General features: G+C 37.1%; 1 protein-coding gene across 4 annotated transcripts in view; it reads left to right on the top strand.

Moving 5' to 3' along the window:
* The window catches only part of MYO16 (myosin XVI), a 400,883-nt gene that overhangs the window by 252,135 nt on the left and 127,793 nt on the right, over positions 1-20,955 (top strand). For all 4 annotated transcript variants that reach the window (XM_074561661.1, XM_074561651.1, XM_074561671.1 and 1 more), the window contains 4 exons: positions 15,323-15,434; positions 18,914-19,031; positions 19,803-19,874; positions 20,509-20,650. In XM_074561661.1, the coding sequence (XP_074417762.1) occupies positions 15,323-15,434; positions 18,914-19,031; positions 19,803-19,874; positions 20,509-20,650 (444 nt within the window). The remainder of the gene's footprint in view (positions 1-15,322; positions 15,435-18,913; positions 19,032-19,802; positions 19,875-20,508; positions 20,651-20,955) is intronic.

Raw genomic sequence — 20,955 nt, 5'->3', positions numbered from 1 at the left:
ACTTGTTGGAAAACAATTGGAGACTGTCCTGTGTCATTAATATTTTCCAGTAATGAGTAAAACACAAAGAAAGTCTATATGACCCTTCTTTGGTATGTTTTTTGATTTAAATCATTGTTCACTTGGACTTTATTTTCTGTCCATTTCCTGATGGGTTAAAACTGCTACTGCTAGAGACTGAACATTTTTATCCTAACATTTCTGAGTATTTATTTGTGTTTGCTTCTTTATAAATCATGTCTTTGGTTTCAGGTGCAGCTAGAGAAATCAGATTCACTATTAGAGATGCATCTGTATTTTCTTGTACCTGCAGTCCTTTCCCCATTTCCCTCATGCTCTCAGTGATTGTTTTACACTATATTTTCATCACCATTATGTATATTTACTATATTTCCAGACCTAATCCCCTGTTTAAACAGGGGGTCCTCAATCAGGTAGCAATTAAGAGGAATGGAGCAGCATCTAATAAAATATGTACTATGATGAATTTAACTTCAGGGAGTATGTTACAGAGTTAGGTTGGTCCTTAAGTCAAAACTGTAACAAAAGGGAATATTTAAGGTTCTGTAGTTTATTCTGGAGCCTGCTATTTAAACATGCAATTATAATCCTTTCCAATCTCTTCCCATTCCAGCTTCCCATATATCTTAGGGGGAAAAATAAAAGGGGTACTCTGAGGGATAATTTATTCTTCTATCATCTTTCTTCTGTGTTTATTTTTATTTTATTTTATTTTATTTTATTTTATTTTATTTTATTTTATTTTATTTTATTTTATTTTATTTTATTAAAACAATGTATTTGGATACAAACCTAGCCTGCCTGCAGAACTGAATTGCACAAACTGCAAATCCCTTTGTGTAAACACAGTGTAGAATTTAGCAATAAGACTCAACAAGGAGTCTCTTTGTCCTATTTGAATGCACAAACCATGAAAGTACTGACGTAAATCTGCAAATTCTCATGATCTGGGAAGGCCAGTTTCTTTTTATACAGTATAAAGTCAGCGTAACTTCAACACATAAGTAACCTGCTTAGATGCAGCTCTTCAGTCGAGTTCTCAATGTGCAACCTGTGAAGTCTGCTTCAGGTTTGCTGAGCATAGAGCTTATGGGTCTGTAGTACTTTCTGCCTTTCGAGAGGCAATGGAAAACACCATGGGAAATTTCATGTCAGAAGCAGTTCGTTTGTGAGCGTTCATCCAGCATGATATTACTGAGAGGGTTGAGAAGATATGAGAGAAACACACAAACACACACTCATCCATCCTGTTTGGCAGTCCTGGAACGCACTTGGGACAGAAACGGGTCCCGGGGCAGGGGGAGGCAAGGCAGGTCCCGCTGCGCGTGGGAGAGCAGCCCCGAATTTTCCATAACTGGGGTTATGGGGTTTCCATAACTGAACCCTGTGTTCAGCGTCGTGTGGCTCACTGGCTGCACAAAAAGTAGGACCCTCTGTTTAACATGAAGGGGACGGTTGCTAATGATTGTAGCTGGTTGATTGCTAAATAAGATAACATACATAAATACATATGTATTTACTCCATTTAAAGTAGCAAGGAGAATATTCTTGCTTTGTAGAGCAAGTGGGTAAGGTTAGGTACTGCATCAACTCATATTCATGTATCGTGTGAGGCGTTCTGAGCCTGCGATAGGTAAATAATTGTTATTGAGTAATTATTAATTATATTAATCCTTCTTAAAGATTTCTCATTCTTGGGTAAATAATGTATATTTTCTAATATTTCAAAAGTCACTAGAATGACTAGTGGCTTGGGGGCCTCACTTTTTTTTTGGCCAAGTTAGAGGGCTTTAAAGGGGTCTTACTGCTCAGAATTACTTTTTTAGTGTACACATACCTGTGTATGTGGCTGTACATGCAAATACGGGAAGAAGAGGGCTTCTTCTAAATCAGATGATCTGAAACTGATCCACTGACTACAATCAGTGGTTGTATGAAATCATTTTGAAGTTTATTGTCAACATTTTAACTGGATACTGCTGAAAGTTATAAGCAGGTACCCAAAGCGCTTTTTAAAAGTTTAGATCTGATACTGTGGCTCTTTACCCAGTAAGCTTTATTTAATGAATCAGCATTTTAAAAGTAGCAAACGCTGGTGGATAAATGCCTTGAGGCTCATAAACTTAATGACATCTGCCTGGCAACTAGTGCCAAAGTAAGTCTGAACAGAGGAATACAAAATTACTCTCGGTTGTAGGAGCAAAGTTCAAACACAATTTCTGAAGCATTTCAGGACATGGATTGGACCGGTTTGCACTTGCATGCAGACTGGCTTATGTTCTTTACATGTTTAGCAATGCTCAATATTTGCTACTTTTTTTATTATCATCATGATGCTCCTTATTTCAATTTCAAAATTATGCTTGTAAAGTGATAATTCACAGAATTATGATCTCCTGAGTGTTTCTGTCCTATACAATACTGAATGATATGAGTCAGAGAAACAGTATTACAAGGTATACTGCCTTTATTATTTCTTTTAACGTTACCAGAGGTATGAAAAATTCTATTTTGAGTCACTCCTGTTGTGCATTCAATTTTTTCTTTAATGGAATTATCCTAGATTTACATTTTTATGTAATTTTAGGAACAGAAGGCTTGAGTCTCTGATTTAAACCTATTCCACAGGAATATAATTTTTAATTTTTTTTAAAAAAGCGTACTTGAGTGTAGCCTAAAGACACTTGGCATTTTGAGAATAAAGACCAAGCTGTATTTCTTCATTTTCCATTTGAGTATATCCACTGTCTGTAAAAACTTATGTACTTCATAGTACAGGTACACTTACAGAATTATTTGAAATTTAGTCTTATGAAAATGTCAAGGCAAAACTATTTTGAGCAACACACAGGCTAATATAAGCTTTCTGTGCTGAAACCGGTTTACAAGACATATCTTAACTTGTGATTTCCTTAGTTTAGAAAAATAAAAATAAGAGCTGTGCTCTAGCTACCACCAAATCTGTCTGCAGTGTTTAATTTATTAATATTATGCTGCTGCTTTACCTCTTGACATTAACAAGGTTATTCCTATTGTTGAAATGCCGTTTTGGTGCTTTATTGCACTAGTCGTGAGCAGAAAGCTGTGCACTTAAATGGTTAGCAGTAATTCCCGCTCAGTGCTACTGCATGGCATGGTTCAAAGGATGTAAAATTTGTTCAGATTGGAATAGATTTAAAAGCTGGAGACAAAGGAAAAAAAAAAAAGGCAGTAAAATATGCCCCTTTTCCCTCAGAGAAAAAAGCCAGAAGCTATTCATTATCATGTTCTGTAAATGTCGTTAAGTTCATTGATGTCAACTGTTTTGCTTTGTCTTTATCTCATTGCTGTTTACATATCAAACAGTGCTAAGTGCAAGGCAGCTTTTACTCACTGAGCAGAATACATTGTCCTCTCATATTCACATGAGAGATCTAAAGAAATAAAAATGTTTGTTGTAATTTCTTATTCTGTGACTTTGCAAATATAGTAGAGATTAGTGGAATTTGTTTTGGAAAGGTCATGCCTTGGTTTTATACACTTAATGCCCTTCATCCCAGAAGATTTTAAAATATTTTTAAAAACATAAGTAAAGCTAGAAAGTCAGTTGTTCTCAGTCTGGCATAACAGTCCTTAAGTTCGATGTTTAGTTATACCTAAATTAAGTCTTGGGATTTAGCAAATAGTTACTGGAATAGCTAAACTTCTAGAAAAAATTAGTATATTTCAAAGACTTCACAAGTATTTAATGTGAGGACGGTAAACAGACCTGGCGGTAGGAAAACTGGTTTACAAATGGTTGTATTTTGTCTGGAACTAACATGTATCGGAGGTACTATAATTTCCAGTTTAGCTTAAAGTAAAAAGTAACTGATCTGGTAATGTTGAATTTTCAGTGACAACCATTGTGTTTGATCAGGGTTACCACCCTGAGCTGAATGGGAAGGAGCGATGGGGACTGCAAAGGCAAAAGCCACACGCTTTTCACATGATTGTGCAGGTACATGGTTCATTGGGCAGCACTAATAAGGGGAAGGAAGGGATTTAGCTTGTTAATCCATGTTTCTTAATACAATGTCACATTAAATGACACCCGCAACATGCATATTGATTGTGTTAGAGCTGGAACCTGATTATGAAATACTGCTTCATCTTCCTATGACGGTGGCTCTCTCGAGAATTTTCTAGCAACAAAACATCAATTAATGAAGATTTTGTAATAAGAAAAGTCCAATTAAAACTGGCTTTGTTTTATGTATATAAAGACAGGTAGAGGCAAAAGATAGGTCTGTGTGGCTCATTGTGGAGAGCAGCAGAGACACCTCAGGTGGTGCTGTGCATAAAGTACCATAGCTGTGTTGGGGCAGTGGTCCCTTTGAGGTAATTAGCCTTTCTTGTTGTGCTTTCTATACTACACCTAGGTCATATAGGTATAGTTCAGGAATCTTTGTGTAATATTGCATTGTATTTTGTAGAAGTAAAAGTATGATAAGGTGATATGCCTAGAAATTATGCAGGCAATGCCTAGGGCAGCTTGAAGTCTAGGTCTCTAGTATTACTTATTTCCTGCTGTCTCACTTAAATATCTCATCTGCCTTTCTTTCTTTCAGAGTGAATCAAAGCTCAAAGTAGGGTTTCAACCCACAACTTACAGTTATGTTTCATATTAACATTTATTACAATACTAAGATTCAACTGAAATAAGTGGGTTGAAGCAAGGGTTTGAAGTTAGAGACACATAAATGTTTTGCCAAATTGGGACAATGTACTGTGGTGGAATAAATCATTGTTCTGCTTCCCAGTACATGTAAACCTGGCAAGAAAAAAAAAGACTTTACATCTTGTTGTTTCAGTGGCCTGAAAGCACTAAATATGATGTCGTGACGTGCATGGCCTGTGTTTATTTTTAGAAAAATTGATGCAACGTTTTATAGAAGCTGGCACTGGCACATTTTTAAATGACACATTTTAATTAAGGTCAAGCTGTAATAAAAGCCCTTACAACACATGAAGAGTATGAATGCTTCCGATAGCCATATCTGAGTCCATTCTGTCCAAGTGACATGCTCTCCTCCAGGATATAAACACAGTATTCCCTATCAGTTACCTATAAAGCTGACTCGGCAACCAGCTCATGCAAAGCGAGTGACAAGTCAGTTCTATTGCCTGCCTGTCACCACAACTACAAAGAATTTGGATAGCTCTGTGTGAAGGAAGAGGTATGCAGAAAATCATATCAAGGATGAAGATGATGTTTTGAAACAGCTTGATTTCATTTCTCTGTTCTGAATTTCTTTAACTGGACAGCTTTTGGAGAATTACTGCATGACAGGTTTCCACATGATTGCGGCATGATATTAAAAAAAAAAAAAAGAAGTGTGGATTATTTGTTCTTTAAGTGAGAACACCAAAGTTCTGGCTTGTGTAAATAAATATGAAGTACCAGAATCTCAGTTTTAATAGCTATTTTGAATTACTGAATGAACACTGCGAGTTTCATTTGTACATCATTTTTGTAAAATAAATAAGGCATTTATACACACAATCCAGAATTTCTGATTCATAACATGATATGCAGGATTGCATAATTAAGTATTGATACAGAGTCCTGTAGTTAATTATTTATGTTAAGTACTTATTCTTCACTGCTTCCATGTGAATTCTTTACCCACTAATCTTGAACTCCTTTCAGCAAAATAAATGTACTGGATAGTGGGGTCAATTTGGCTAGAAGAGGAGTTGATGCCATTCTGTTTCTCTAGGGGTTAGCTAAGAAAAATCCTGCTAGTAGCAGCGAAATGACATGTGGGCAAGTGGATCAGAAGAAGAAAGCAAGTTGTAATTCCTCACAGGAACCACTTACCCTGTCAGCTCTTCTTATGCGTTTTTTTCTTTTTTTTTTTTCTTTTTTTCTTTCACCAACTAAAGGACTGTCAACAGAGAAAAATATTTTCCTTTGCCCTTAGTTTGAAATGGGCCTCCAGAGATTTGGTCCAACTCTGTATCAGGACAGGATCTGCTGTGCAAACAGACAGCTTCTTTGAAAAGCTACTGCTACAGCTACACAAAAGGAAGAGAAAACTTAACTGATTCGTAAACTAATGCCAGGACTGTTTTAGCTGCGTTCACATTCATATTCACAGTTCTTATCAGGAAGATGATTTTATCATTCCTGAATCCTGAGACCTCGGGTTGTCTGCCCCAGAATGATATTTGGAATAAGCAAAGCATCTGTAGTGACTATTTCAGCCTTGTCTTTTCCCTACTTCGTGCAACACAAGAACTAAGATCTAAATAAAGTAAGATCAAACTCATTTAGTGTATGCCTTTACCTGGAAGCCCAGTAGAATAAAAATCTTGTCCTCCCTGAGTGTTTTTGTGCAAGAAAGGATTATTGTTCAGTTGTCCTTCTAGACTTATGAATGAATAATTTCGTGTGGAAAGTACAAACCATTTATTGTCTAGATACAAAATCAAGCTAAGTTGAATTAGCTTGGATGTGTTGTTGATGGTCACAGCATGTATCCTGACAATTACTTTGATACAGCTCACATGGGATGTCTTCCTAAATTTCAGGAGTTTGGCCCTGTGCCCTAGCTCTTTCTAAAACAACTTCTGGCTTACCAGCAATACTATTTCTCCAGATATTTTGAAGATATAAAAAAAATCCTAAAAGACCCTATTTTTGGTTTCTAATCTGCAGTGTCTGGAAATTTCCTTACTGTAAATAGTTCATACCAGTTTTTCTTAAAAATTAAAGTTAATTTCATTAAAAATTAAGTTTTCTAACATTCAAAAAAAGAAAGACTATTTAGAAGTTGGTGTCCAAATATTTATTTCCAAGGTAAGCAGACATTTTCCTCCTTATAGAATAATAACGCTGTACTATTTAACTACTAGATAAAATAGTGAGAAGGGTTACTGACCAAAGCAAAGGAGTTGCAGTACACAAATATTCCCTTCCTATTTTGAGTCATCCTTTGGTAGGGCTCTGATATTTAAGATTGTTCTGATTTTAAAAAACTGTTATCCCTTCAGATTTTAGACAACATAAATATCTAAATAAAATTTATTTGTCCTCAGATATCTTATGGCTTTAAAAGCTGTGTTCAATTTTTGTGTTTTAGGGACTGTTCAAAGCTCAAGATAATGTCCCTAACAATTTGATCCCTACCTTTTCTTGATCTTCCACTCTTCTGGGCCAGAATTACTGTTTTTATATAAGGTTCAAAAAAAAAACACAACTACATACCTGAGAAATAACTTTAAAGTGTTTCATAGAATCATAGGATAATTCATTTTGGTAGGGACTTCAGGAGGTCCCTAGTGCACTACCTGCTTCAAGCAGGGCCAGCTGTGAGATCAGACCAGGTTGTTCAGAGCTTTGTCCAGACAAGCCTTGAAACCTTCCAAACATGTCTGTGTCTTGGAGCCTTCCCTTCCCTGGACTGAACAAACCTTGCTCTCTCGCCCTCTCCTCCCACATCATGTCTCCAGCCCCGACCACTGAGGTGGCCCTCCACTGATCTCACCCCACTTTAGCAATGTCTCCCTGTGTAGTGTGTGTGTGTGTGTGCACGCAAAGCTGGCTACAATATGTAGATGTGGTCTAACGGTGAGTGCTGAGCAGGGGGGAAAAAAAAAAAACAGTCTCCTTGCAATGCTCCTAGTGATGCAGCCCTGGATGCTGCTGGCCATCTCTGCTGCCTGACCACAGTGCCAGCTCCTGCCCAGCTCACTACCCTCAGCACCCCCAGGGCCTTTTCCCCAGAGCTGCTCCCCATCTCATCAGCCTGTATCATTGCAAGGGCTTATGCCTTCCCATCTGCAGGACTTTGCACTTTGCTGAATTTCATGACATTCCTGTTGGCCCATTCCTTCAGCCTGTAAAGGACAGCCCTGCCCTCCAGCATATTGGCTGGTCCCTCCAATTTGATGTCCTCTGCAAACTTGACACAAATGCGGTATCAAAATCCAGAAGGGTGTTGGAAATTATCTTTGTATCTTAGTTCTAGTACAGTACTTTCACATTTTGCATCTCCTTGAAATTGGTTCATCTCTCTAAGATCTGTTTCATGCTCTACCATGCTATTCTGCTGTGTCCCTCAGGTCAGCTGTGTAAAATAGTGGTATTTCGATGTCCATGGTTTTGGGCCCAAAGGACTGTAGGACTTTTCCTCTTTGCAGTATCTTTCTCAGTCTTCTGTAGGCTACATTTAATGAACTCTTTTTCTCTAAATAATTTTTCTGATACATTGTTCTCTTTCTTTTCTCTGGATTTTCTCTAACTGATCCTGATTTCCCTGAAATAGGGTGCCCAAAATCACACACAATACTCCAGTTGAAGCTTTACGATGATAAGTATTTCATGCCTTTTATATTGGCATATGTAAATAAGGATGTTACATATGATGATTAATTTTTTGCAATATCAAGGCACACTTGACTCTCATTTAGTTTATGATAAATGCTTTTCTGATGATCCACTGCCTAATCAGATTTATCTGTCTCGAATCTGTGCATTCAGTTATCCCTTTGTCTTATTTTGTAATTGTATCTTCACAGTACTCATTCGTGTTTGGCTTAATTCCCAGACAAAATGTGCTTTCATCTGGTCTCTGACACTTTCTTTGACCAATAAACTAGCATGAATAATTTTATTCAGCCCCTTGCCTCTGTGTTTCTCTTGTCTTGAAGGTATGTGCTCTATTTCTAATCACAGCCCAGAAGCTTTAGAATACTATGAGACCTCAAATGGGTAAATTGTTCTGAGTATAAGTAATTAGAAAATTAATCTTTTTGCCTATAACCAGAGCTTTTTTACTGAAGAGTTTAACTGTGCTGTGCTTATTACCAGAAGTAACATTTATTGCACTTACTTATCAGCTATAATAAAGTTTCACGAGTAACAACTAATCTTTGTATTATGTTCCCCTATATCAAGCTTGCTATAGCCCAGAAAGCTTTACAACAAAATGCAGATGTGTCAGCACTGATCCTCTATTAGGAAAGGAGTCAAGAAGAAAGCAGCTAGGTGCTAACTTAAAAAAAAATATTTAAAAATCCCTTTTCTTTCATCATAGAGCTACATCCTAAATTTTTATAGTGACTTAGAACCACTTATTGATATAATCCCACCAAGAATTCTCTTAATTATTCATGACAGAATGTATTTACTTCAGGAAAGCCCTCTGAAAAGAAGTGTCCATCTGGCAAAACCACACTTCCTCTTCTCCTCTAATTGGAACCCAACATTAAATGTCCTGACGAAAGGGAATTTCTGATGAAGTGGATGGAACCTACTAATCTCTCTCAGGCAGCTTCACTGTCATATATGAGCTGAACCACTGTAATGAACCAGATATTTCTGTATGATAAACATCAATAATGTATATAGTTACATGGCATAAAGTAGCTCTTCTTATAGAGTACTTGAACATTTCAAGTGTCAGATTTTACAAATGCAAAGTGGTTAGGTGTTGGGATAGAGTTTTGGTAATGCTTTATTTATTCTCTTAGGGAAATATCAAAGTTTGTAACAATCCTTAGGAAGGTTTGCTACTACCAGGGTCCCTGTGACAAGCCTTGGGATCTCTGTGGTTGGTGGTGTGTACCAAGGTCGTCTTTTCTTATTTAGCAACTGTAAACAATACAGCTTAAAGTACTTTATGATTGCAGTTGATTAAAGATTTGGTTAGTGGAAAATACTTGTCAACCTTTGTTTGCTAGACATCAGAAAAGTTCCCTATGTGACATATATCAAAAGTTCAGATCTCCCTTGAAACTCTGATAACCCCAGTCTGTAGACCTCGATGACTATAGCTGAGAAGTTTATAGATACATTGAATTCAGATCAAAGTGTGAGCCAGATTTCAAGACTGGGGAGTAAATCCAGGGCCAAAAGGTGATTGTTTTCTGGCTTTGCTTTGACTGTGCTTCAAAATATCAAGAGAAACTTAATTTTGAAAGCCGGTGGTGCTCTTGAGCTTCCCACTAAAAAAAGGTGAAACTTAAGGCAGGGTCTGGACTAGATGGTCTTTAAAGGTCCCTTCCAACTCAAACCATTCTGTCATTCTCTGATTCCTGACTGGACTGTGCTAGGCTTTTCTGCCTCAGCATGAGCTAACTGGGAAGTTGCAGCACTTACCTCAGACATAAAACGTGAAGCTTCAACATCCCCCTTATGTTTTAGACGCTTTAAACTCACTTTGAAATGGACTGCCTGACACACCAAGTGGGGAAGCTCTAGATCTTTTCTGTGAGTCATGCTGACTATGAGACAGTAACCAGAAAAGGGGTACCCTCTTCCCAAACAAATCCCCTGATATTGTCAAATTTGGAGCTTTTTACTTTTATCTCCTCACAGATTTTATAAAAACGTTAACAGTTCTAATAAGAAAGACATAATAAAAAGACACTTTCACCCTCTGTAATAATTTTGAGACTCCTACTTTTTATTTCCTTTGCTTTTGTTGTAAGGAAATGGAATGACATATTTTGTTTATGCTGAATAAGGCAGATTACTTCATTTGTTACTAAATGTTATTGGGTTGCAGTTCAAAAGAAAATAAATGAACTTAAATTCAATCCAAATCAAATATTGCTGTGCTGAGTTTTTGGCAGAGCAGCAAACTGATAGTCAAAACTTTTCTTTTTAGTCTCGGCTCCTTGTTATTTGCTCAGTCATCTAAGAGAGTTTTTAACCAGTAGAGTTAATGTAAGAAATTTTGAAATATGCATTTGTCACCAAAACTCAGCATTGGTAAACTGACATTTGTTCCTGTGTGTTTCTTCTTCATATCTGAGATGTATGAATGAAATTATGAACTTTATTGAAGATATAAGTTGAATAATACAAATTATGATGATACGTAACAATTATAACAAGAATGATAAAGTAAACAGGTAAGGTAATAGTTGACTTATATGGGCAGTTAATACATAAAAAATGAAATGTCATACGAAGTATTTTTTAATATTCTTGGGCACACCAGTCACACCCCTTCCTGAAAATTTGATCTATGATGTCATTTGAATGATGGTCAAAAAATTGTATAATATGATAAGCACTATGCTGAAAAATTACCCCCATTCATTTTTTTCTTCAAAATAGTCCTTTTTATTCCTTTGAGAGACTATAATAGATGGGAATGCTACATGCTGCAAATTAGAGCTTTGAAGAAAAAATCAGAAAGAAAAAACTATGGAGATAGTTTCTTTTACGTTTCTCAAGAAATTGTCTGTCTAATGCAGCACTGTATTTTACTTAAAGTGACTATACTTTACTACAGTTGTTGATGAGTTTATCTTCTTAACAGAACCCCATTTTGTGGATCAGTAAGTTTCCTCTTTTTTGAAATAAACAGTCACTGCTCACACGTCCTTAAAACTTTTTTGTATGCTGATAAGCTGTCTGTCGAGAGTACTAGTCAGAGGTAAATGGCAACGTGGTAGCATTTAAACAAATGGTTAGACAGTCAGTAGAAATGAGTTAATTACTAGAACAGCATGCACTGTTTGGTTCGTCACTTTTACCAGAGGTATTTATATCATTTGTCTGAGCAGCTACCTTCAACTAAAAGGCTCAACTTCAGCTAAAATCCGAGAAGCTTTTTCTAAAGCTACAGTAAGCTAGTGTGAATGTGCATTTGCAGAATGAATTTGCGCGCAGAGATATGCAAGTAAGGCTAATAAAACTATGACAAGTAGGTCCACAATTGGTGCACAGCCTCCATGCATCGGATATTATGGAGCATCATCTCTGGCTTGTGTGTGAGGCTTGTGTGCCTCTTTTACCAAAATTTTCAGCAACGAAGAATTGAGGAGTCACCAGGTCTGGTTTGCATTTGAACACAGACCACATTGGAAACTTATAGGAATATTAAACACACTTTAGTAACAGCATAGGTTTTCACAAATATGATAACACTATAGTTTGCAATTACAAAAACATAACTAAAAATAATAACTAAGAGCTCCATAGTAGGTTCACAGTGGAAATTTTAAGCAGTTTAATCCTTCTTCATCACTAGCAATGCAATTCTATCCAGGCCACTTGAATATCAAAAGACAAAAATATACTATAAATATGAGGAAAGCTATACATATTGGAAAAACCTTTTCATTTTATGGAATAATGATTATCTGCAATGAAAGTATGTTTCATTATTATTAGGACTTCTGCACTGTGACACATCTCTTTCCCCTTTCCTTATTGTTCTCGGAGAGGGGATAATTTAAAATTGTTTCTGGACTCTGGTTCTTAAGCATAAGTAAGTGACAGTAATAATATTAATGCAAAGGGTGTCTCAAGCCCTTTTCATCCTCAAGGCCTTGAAGGTGGAAAGGAGGAGATGCCCGGGAACTGTTTTACAAGCAAAAAAATACATTTCTGTTTCTATCGAAATGTCACTATGTTTCTGAGGTACAATGAATTCAACAATAATTATAAAAATGTGATTCCTTGCACAGCTAGTATATATTATACCCCCACGGTGCTAAACTGTATGTTTTCTGCATTTTGCGGGAGTTATATGGTATCCATCAACAGTTCCAAGTAGTCTATACAATTAATCCATCCTTAATATGCATATACTTTATATTATAAACATATAACAGTTGAATGTGCATATCTTCAAAGCAATTTCATTATTAGTCACATATTTCATTAATCCTTAAATAGTTTGGAAATGAGTCGGCCTCATGACATGTTATAAAAGATTTTAATTGCCTTTAGACTGGGGAAACTGATTCTGAATTGAAGTGCGCCTTAGAAAATGTCCAACAGCAGCCCTTTCCAAGGGCACCAGCACATCTGCTGATTAAATCTTCGGGAGACGTATACTGGGAAAGTCAGATTCTCTTCCAACAGGCGTGTCCCGGCAGATGCTGCCGTTTATGGACGGGTTGTTGGAGCCACAGGCACCTGGTTTGGCGGGTACCCAGTTTGCCCCCTGCTGTATCAGCAAGAAGCGCTTGCGCTGAAGGCAAGAACCGCCGCGTGTTGGTTCATATCGCAGCTCAGCTCTTTCCTCCAGGGGAGCGAGCGTTCCGGGTCACTTTGCTATTGCACAGCCTGCTTTGATATGTGTCGGTAGTGCTCACACACCTTTTCGCTGTGACGATACCCACTAGCACTTTAACTGTGCTAAAAAGAGCTAATTAAATGGAGTTGCTTAAATAATATACAATATACAAAAATATACAATATTCTCTTCACAAGGCAGGAAAGAGTATTCCCTGCTCAGCACACAGAAAGAGAGACATGGAGTTATTCAGGGAGAACACCAGTGAGGAGGCTTTTTTGCAGAAATGGCCATAAGCTTCCAACTCCTCCAGCCATTCAAGAATAGAATATTTTGACAGCAGAGTAGATGCCGCTGTAAATCTCCTAATTATGGATCAAAAATGCCACTGACAGGTGATGCACAACACTGAACTGGTATAAGCTCACGCAGCAGTTCAGAACAGTGGAAAATTTTCTGCTGGATTAACCTTTATACCAGTAGGTTCTATGCCAGATTCAACGTCAGATGTATTCTGGCCTCCTTTTGAAACATACAGGCAATGTAAAAAAAAACAGAAAAAAAGCATAAATCTGGCATATACTTTGTATCATCTGCTCTAGCTAATTTGACAGCTGTGCTATGGTTTGTATCTACCTGATTTGGACAAAACTCGTGGTTTTAGTAACCTCAAGGAAACGGTGCAGAGCTCTGGCAGTGATGCTCAGAGGCCCACGTTCTCAAAGGCTGTGTTAATTCACTGGCTTTAGCCGCTGATGTGAGGCTTGTTTGTACTTGAGATATCTGCTGACTGAGTTCTCCTGTGGGTGCAAAAAGCGCTTATGCACCCAGGCACAAGATTTTTTCCCCCATCATTCTTCCTCTGCTCACCTGCTGGGGTAACTTACGCCACTATCACTCCAAGGGAAATCCACGCCGGTAAATCTGGTATCAATCCACTAAAAATGTGCTCTGCATTTTGTCGCGTTTACCTCATAAACCTCATGATCAGTCAGAAAAGTACAAATGCTGAATCATTCTTCCATGTGTTTCTAAAAGCTACGTGCATTCACATAAAAGGCCACCTTTACAAGAGCTACTACTTTCTGTGGTAGTGGGAGTTTTGTTTTGAAACCGTGTGTCCTCTATCATGCAATTAGAATAGGATTGTGAACAAGAATCGTCAGAAATGAAACCTGTATTTTTTTCCCATCTTTATGTGACGGATCATGGACCGAACATTATTAGAGAGCAGAATAATTGTGGGGAATTTTCATCGTTGTAATTGTGGTGGAGGGGTGAGGGGTGGAGTGTGTGTGAATTGCCCACCTTTGTTGGTGTTGTGATGATGTTATTTTGATTTAGGTGTGGGGAATTCTTTTGTTGATGTAAGTGACGTTTGTGAAGATAGTGGATTGTGTGATGAATGTGTGTTTTGATGATAACGATAATTTAATGATGATAAAACGTCTTTTAACATTCTCAGCATGATGTAATTAAAAATCAGATCCCATAAGATCCACCTCATTCTTAGTGATTTAAGTTGTATGAAGATACCTGAATACTTTTAAAAATCTGGCCCATAAACATATTTCATGAGGGTCAAAATACATTATTGTAAAGGTTATATTGCTGTTCTTTTCAATAGTCTGTTGTACTATAGTTTTTGATTATTCTGTTTCAGGTTACTACTTTTTACGTTGGTTTTGTTTTCTCTTTCCTGAGTTAGTTGCTGCACTAGGTGTCTCTCTTTCTCTCTACTAATCATTGTTTTGGGGAAGGTTTGTAAAATTTCCTTTTGATTCACAGTGTGCAAAGCAGTACAGCTTAAGGGCTGTACACTTACTGCTCTATGTACTTACTTACTACTTTGTTCTAAGAGATGCTGAGTATACCTGTCACCCATTCAGCTGCTAAGGCATTGAATGATCATCATGGGATCAGGCAGATAAGAGCTGATCTATTCCCTAGCCAGCAGGAGGGGAATGTAAAGCAGTCAGAGTTATCACAGGATCTCCTCAAATCTTCCTTCTGAAGGGGACTCTCTGGTAACGCAAGAATGGCAAAACTGTCAGTGGTATAAATTAAATCTGCAGTTTTAGGTTACGAGTAGGGCTAAAGTTGGCGGGACGGAGCCTTAAGCAAAAGCTTAAGGGAAGAAACACGGAGCATTCTGTCACTGGTGCTGTTCCCTCCAAAGGCTGAGAAAAATCTGTAATAAACCCCTGGTTAGAAGGGCAAAGCAGGCTTTTAATCTGAAAAGTTTGTTGGTGCGCTGGCCTTGCAAATGCTATATATGCTGCTTTTCCTTCATGCAGGTATCTAAACCAGACCGTACTGGAAGAGACGATGTTAACAGCCAACCCTCAAAACAGGGAGAAATTAGCCATACTAAAACAAGCTCTAGGTGCTATGGGATTCAATAGCCTGGTAAGTTACACAAGCTTATGTTATTTGTGGCTAAAATCACCGTATTACTTAGTTAAAAGCAGGCCATGAGGAACTCTCACTGATAACCTTTTGTGGGGAAAAGAAGTACCTTTCTGTCTTTTTTTTTTTAATTTTTTTTTCTTTTTTTTTTCTGTTGGCTAAGACCTTGAAACAATGTACAATACTAGTTCACTCCAGGGAAATTACTGTAATCACTTTTAATTAGACACAGCACCAACAATGTAAATCTTTTTCATTCTTAAAGATTCACAAAACAGCTTCAAGGTATAATACTCTGAACAATTAAATTACATAGATAAAAAGAAACAATCAAATCCCATATGACAGAAACCTCATAAAACCCACAGGAATTTTTTACTGTTCCTGATTATCTCCCTGTCCCTTTTAATTTTGTGAAATACACGTTCCAAATGCCTTTGCTAGCAGCACCTGAAAAAAAGTAAATACATATTTAGTCAAAGAAAATTAGAGCTGGGTAACTTGAAAGAGCTGACTTAACCCCAAAAAAGCAACAAGAAGATAGGTCTGGTGTTGGTCTTTAATCCTGTAAAGGTAACGTAGACGATAATTTGGAAAATTATCAAGAAGAGGTTCTGGAAGACAGAGGTTTGAAAGGAATCTGGAGAAATGCAGGGCTGAGTATAACAACTCATGTAAGCTGTGTAGTTCCCTTCAGGATACCTGAATATTTAATAAACTCCATATTTCTTACATGTGTATATGCTACTTAGCACACTGTAGCTGGGACACTTCTGCAAAACAAATGCATAAGCAACAGTAGTTCTAGATAGAGGTAAAAACTTCTTTAACCCTAGATGATATTTAGCAGAGGAAAACAGAGGAAAAGTTAATGTGACGGTATGCTAGATTATCATAAGAGATGACAGATGGGCAGCAGTTGTAATAAAAAGGGATCAAGGGCTATCAGCAAAAAAAAATTGTGAGTCTGCTGAACCTGTTATTTAGGTGTGAGGTAGGTTTGTGTGGCGATGGTACATCATGTGTTGTTTGGCGTTCCCTAGTTAAGGTGGTAACAAATGTTCTTTGGTAACCTATACCACCTTTTAATATAAAGAGTGTGAGTTTTTTCATTAATATTCACGTGGCCATGTACAAAATTGAACACATACGGCTATATTTGACAGAATTATTCCTTACTCTTAATGACTCAAGCTCTACACCTGTAGATTTCAGTAGCAAAAGTTCCAGGTAGTTCTGCATTTGGCCCAGTGTTCACGGATGGATGGATCTCTCTACTTGATTAATATTTTTGTCTGTTGAGGAAGGGGTTCAGCCCATAAATAAGTAACTGAATGCATAATGAGTCACGTTTTAGAAGCCTGCAGAAACTGTCTGAGAACACTTTACATAGAAAAATAAAGTATTCTTTTGGATCCAATACTTCACTTTGCTCAGAGTTCTTGAAAGGAAGTGAGATTCCTCTCAGAAAAGCGTAAAGCATCTTCAAGGCTTCTCCATATCCAGGCAACGTTAGAAGAATCATTAAGGAGGCTAGAAATCGGTGGACCTCCAGAGTACTTCAGGCTGATCCCCTGTGCTGGAGGCTAGAGGGGAATATGTAGAGAAAACTCATCTCCTAAAATTTCTACCCATTACTTCTGAGGAACATGGAAAGGTCTGTATGTATAATTCCTTGGCCATCTATCCACATTTATGATAGAGTAGATTATCTTTTTGAAGAACTACCTAAACATTCCTTAGCAGTGTTTGATGGCATCTTGCAAAGTACGTTAATGTTGATTAAAAAATTGTTTTAAAGTTGCGGGAACATGCATCTTAGAGCACAATGAGAAAGTGTCTGAGAATCTGGAATGTGAACTAAACCCAAGACCCTACCAAAATGACCAGAAGAAACAGCCAGCCCAGCCTGCTGCAGTTCAGTGCTGTACAGTCATCCTCAAAGCAGTTCTAAACAAGCTAACAAAGAAGCAAGAAGTATGCTCTACTAGAGTGCCATTGCATCTTGCCTAAGAGGCCTTCCCGAGAAGCAGGATATAGCACCCTGGCTTCCATATTAGCATATAATACCGTATTAGCGTGATAGTGTATTAGCTATCTTACTCAGACTTATTCAGCCTGTATATATATTGCTTTTTTTAATCTTCAGCTGTGGTACTGTGTAATAGCAAAATATGCCGTTGCCCTATTTATATGTATCTCATACAGAAAGAGATTGTCTTAAAAGTCCTTGTCATACAATGTAGCTTAGAGAATCAAACTTGCTTAAACAGCATCAGAGGTGCTGTAGTCTGTATCCCAGAAAGACTGTAAGCTTTGTTTAATGTCCTCTGATAACGGGAATATTTATTAGAGAAAGGAAAAAGATGAAGAAAAGCTTTTTTTTTGACCTGCTGCTTTTGAGAACTGATGAAAAGTCGTCCAAGCTTGGTTTCAGTGTGTTGTAAATTCATTGCAGTCACCTGAGAATAAAGGGGGTATATTGGCTAAGTATTTAATTTGTAGTGTATTTTTTAATCTTATTCTGCAAATTCCAGTAACTGTGACTTCTCACTCTTACTTCTATTGTTTCAGTAGAATCAGGTTCCAAATATTATTTTTCAAAAATATTTTCAAGAATTAGCAATTAACTTTCCTGTGCAAAATGCCATGTAATGCTATAGTGGCTATCAGGTTTCCTGTTTTATAATTTTAAAGGAGGACCATTGTTATATAATGAACCTTAAAAAAACATCTAACAACACACAATGTTAGCCATGTCTTAGCATTTTTGATTCATATGTCATGTATCCTTTTTTTGCTCAAATTTAAAAACATTAAAAAAAAAAAAAACAAACAAGAAAATTTGTTCTCTTTTTGCTGTGGTAAAAATGACGCTTGGAAAAATCTAGCCCTAAAGATAAGTGCTTCACAGCCTTAGAGGCATCAGAACATAACATGCAATCATGGGGAGAAAGTGTGTGGGTAAGGGAGGTTGCTTTTGTTTCTTTTAGACCTTAACTACAGCTTTTACTACCAGGAACCTGTTATAATTTATAGCTAGACACTTGTTTGTAAATGCAATTGGCTGAGGAATAAAAAAACACCTTGCTGTTCCCAGATACAGAATTTGTCTTGATGGAAATTCTCTATGGAGAAGATACGTTTATTTCTTGCAGAAATAGTGCATCCATTAAAGATATTTCAGTATTTTTTTATCACATTCTGAAAAAATTCTGAACTCAGAAGTTAATGTGATTTACATTAAAGCAATAGAAAAAAAAAAAGGTAATCTTGTTGTTTTACATCCTAGATAGATTCCAGCTTGATTTCTAAATCCAAATTTCCTGTTAATAGTTCACACATTAATACTTTTAAACTTAGCAAACACCAGCGACACAAACTAATAGAACAATCCGCGTTTTTACAAAGCGTTGCCTTTCACTGGTGTGCCCAACAGATCTCTCCTTTATCTTTAATCCTACATAAAATATGTGCAGGAGGTGGAGAACCTGTTTGTAATTCTCTCAGCAATTCTGCATCTTGGAGACATTCGCTTTACGGCCCTGACAGACGCTGAGACAGCATTCGTGTCAGACCTGCAGCTACTGGAACAAGGTCAGTAGGACGTGACCTTGGAGCGTCGCCTGCTTGGTCCCACAGCCAGGCAGTAGCGCCGAGCCACCGACAGATGGAAACACAGTTCCAGGGAGACCAAAAAAAATGACTTCTGAAAATCCCTGTTCCTGTGGGAAGGCAGTATCCAATTGCTTTGGTTGTTTTATAAACTACAGGGTTTTATGGGATGAAATAAAATGCTAGTATTGCTAATTCTCTAATTCAACGTCATATTTAATGCTATCATTTGCCAAAAGAAATTGTACAGTGCACTTTGTGCAGTCTTCTTTTAAAATACTCTTGTGCCGCTTGTCAACAGCCGAACAATTTACATTGAATTGAATTCCTTACCTTCAAAATATATGTCTTAAAAGGGTCTCTTGTTTTCATGCTTTGAAGTTTGCCCTCTTGGTCACTAAAAAATCTCCTCAAAGTGGCTTATGGATCCAGAATGTCAATAAGCAACATACCTTAACTCTAACACGAGAGAAAGTCTGCCAAGCCCTGGGGAAAGTCCTGAGTAATCTTTAAAGGGGAAAGAAAGCTGTAATGTAATATACAGATACGTTCAAAATTCACAAAGTGCTGATTATAGTAATCTGATTTTATATGTTCATTAATTTTGATTACTCCTGTGACAGCACTCTTTTCTTTAATGTGTGGGTTCTTTCACTGTGCAAAAATAGCATCTACATAAGAAAATCTGTTACAAAAATAAAATATGCAGGAGAACATGAATCAGGCTTTCTTTAAATTTTCTTTTCGTTTCAGTGGCAGGGATGCTGCAGGTTTCACCGGATGAGCTTGCTTCAGCCTTAACAACTGATGTTCAGTATTTTAAAGGTAATCTTTTCCAAGCTTACATTCTCATAGGTCAGACGTGGTGGCATTTTGATCCTTCTGATTTGAGAATTTTAAAAGCAGATAATTTGTGTTTCTTATTTCTTATATGGTCTTGTAAATTTTCTCTCTGAGAAATATGTAGGATAGTCTGCCATGCAATGAACCAGACTGGGCCACTGAATTAGAAATGTCTTTGTTAACATGGAGCAAAGCAGTTTCGCAGTCTGATGCTGGTGGACTGCTAACTTGATTAATCTTACAAAAGTGTGTCAAGATAACAGACTAGATAATAATATTAAGAACTAAAGTCAATAGTGGTTTTTTTTTTTCCAGTGTCCTGAAAAAAAAAAAAAATTTTTTTAAAAGTTATTTTCAGTGAAATGCTAGTTCTTTGTAGTACACATACCCTTCTCTATTGAAAAAAAGTACAAAGGTAGATGTTTCCAAACTGAAGGTCTTGCGAGTGTTGACAGGCTTCTCATCTTTCACTGAAGGCTTCAGAAAAAAAACCTAATACCATGTATTTGTTTGGCAAAGGAGAATTAAAAAGGGTGGAAGGACTTACTGTAACTAAAATTACTTAAGGTGAGCTTTACAGCATGCTTTCATCTCCATTTTCTGCTTTCTCTCTTAGGAGACATGATTGTACGGAGGCACACTATAGAGATTGCAGAATTTTACCGGGATCTCTTGGCAAAATCTCTATATGGTCGTTTATTTAGCTTTTTAGTCAACACAATCAACTGCTACCTTCAAAATCAGGATGAGACTGGCAGGTAGGAGTGCCATTACAAACTATTAGGTGTGCCATTATCTGTTCAAATCCAGATCCATAAAAGAAACAAAATTCCATCATTTAAAGCATTTTATGATAGCGTGACAGCGACGCTTGTATATTTAAATCACTGACCATTATTTCAAATAATTTGCTCAGTAGCATGTTTGTTTATGTATTTGCATGTGTTTGGGGACACTGTTCTTTATGCAATAATCTAGATTGGTGGTTAAAATTAGTAGCCTTTTAAGAGTTGACAATACAGAAGGAGATAAGTCTTTCAACAAGCAAAAAGCTGCTTAGTGT

This window comes from Larus michahellis, chromosome 1 (assembly GCF_964199755.1).
Source record: "Larus michahellis chromosome 1, bLarMic1.1, whole genome shotgun sequence".
In the NCBI taxonomy this organism is placed as follows: Eukaryota; Metazoa; Chordata; class Aves; order Charadriiformes; family Laridae; genus Larus; species Larus michahellis.
The sequence above is the reverse complement of the archived record's forward strand: the minus strand, read 5'-3'. Positions and strand labels throughout refer to the sequence as shown.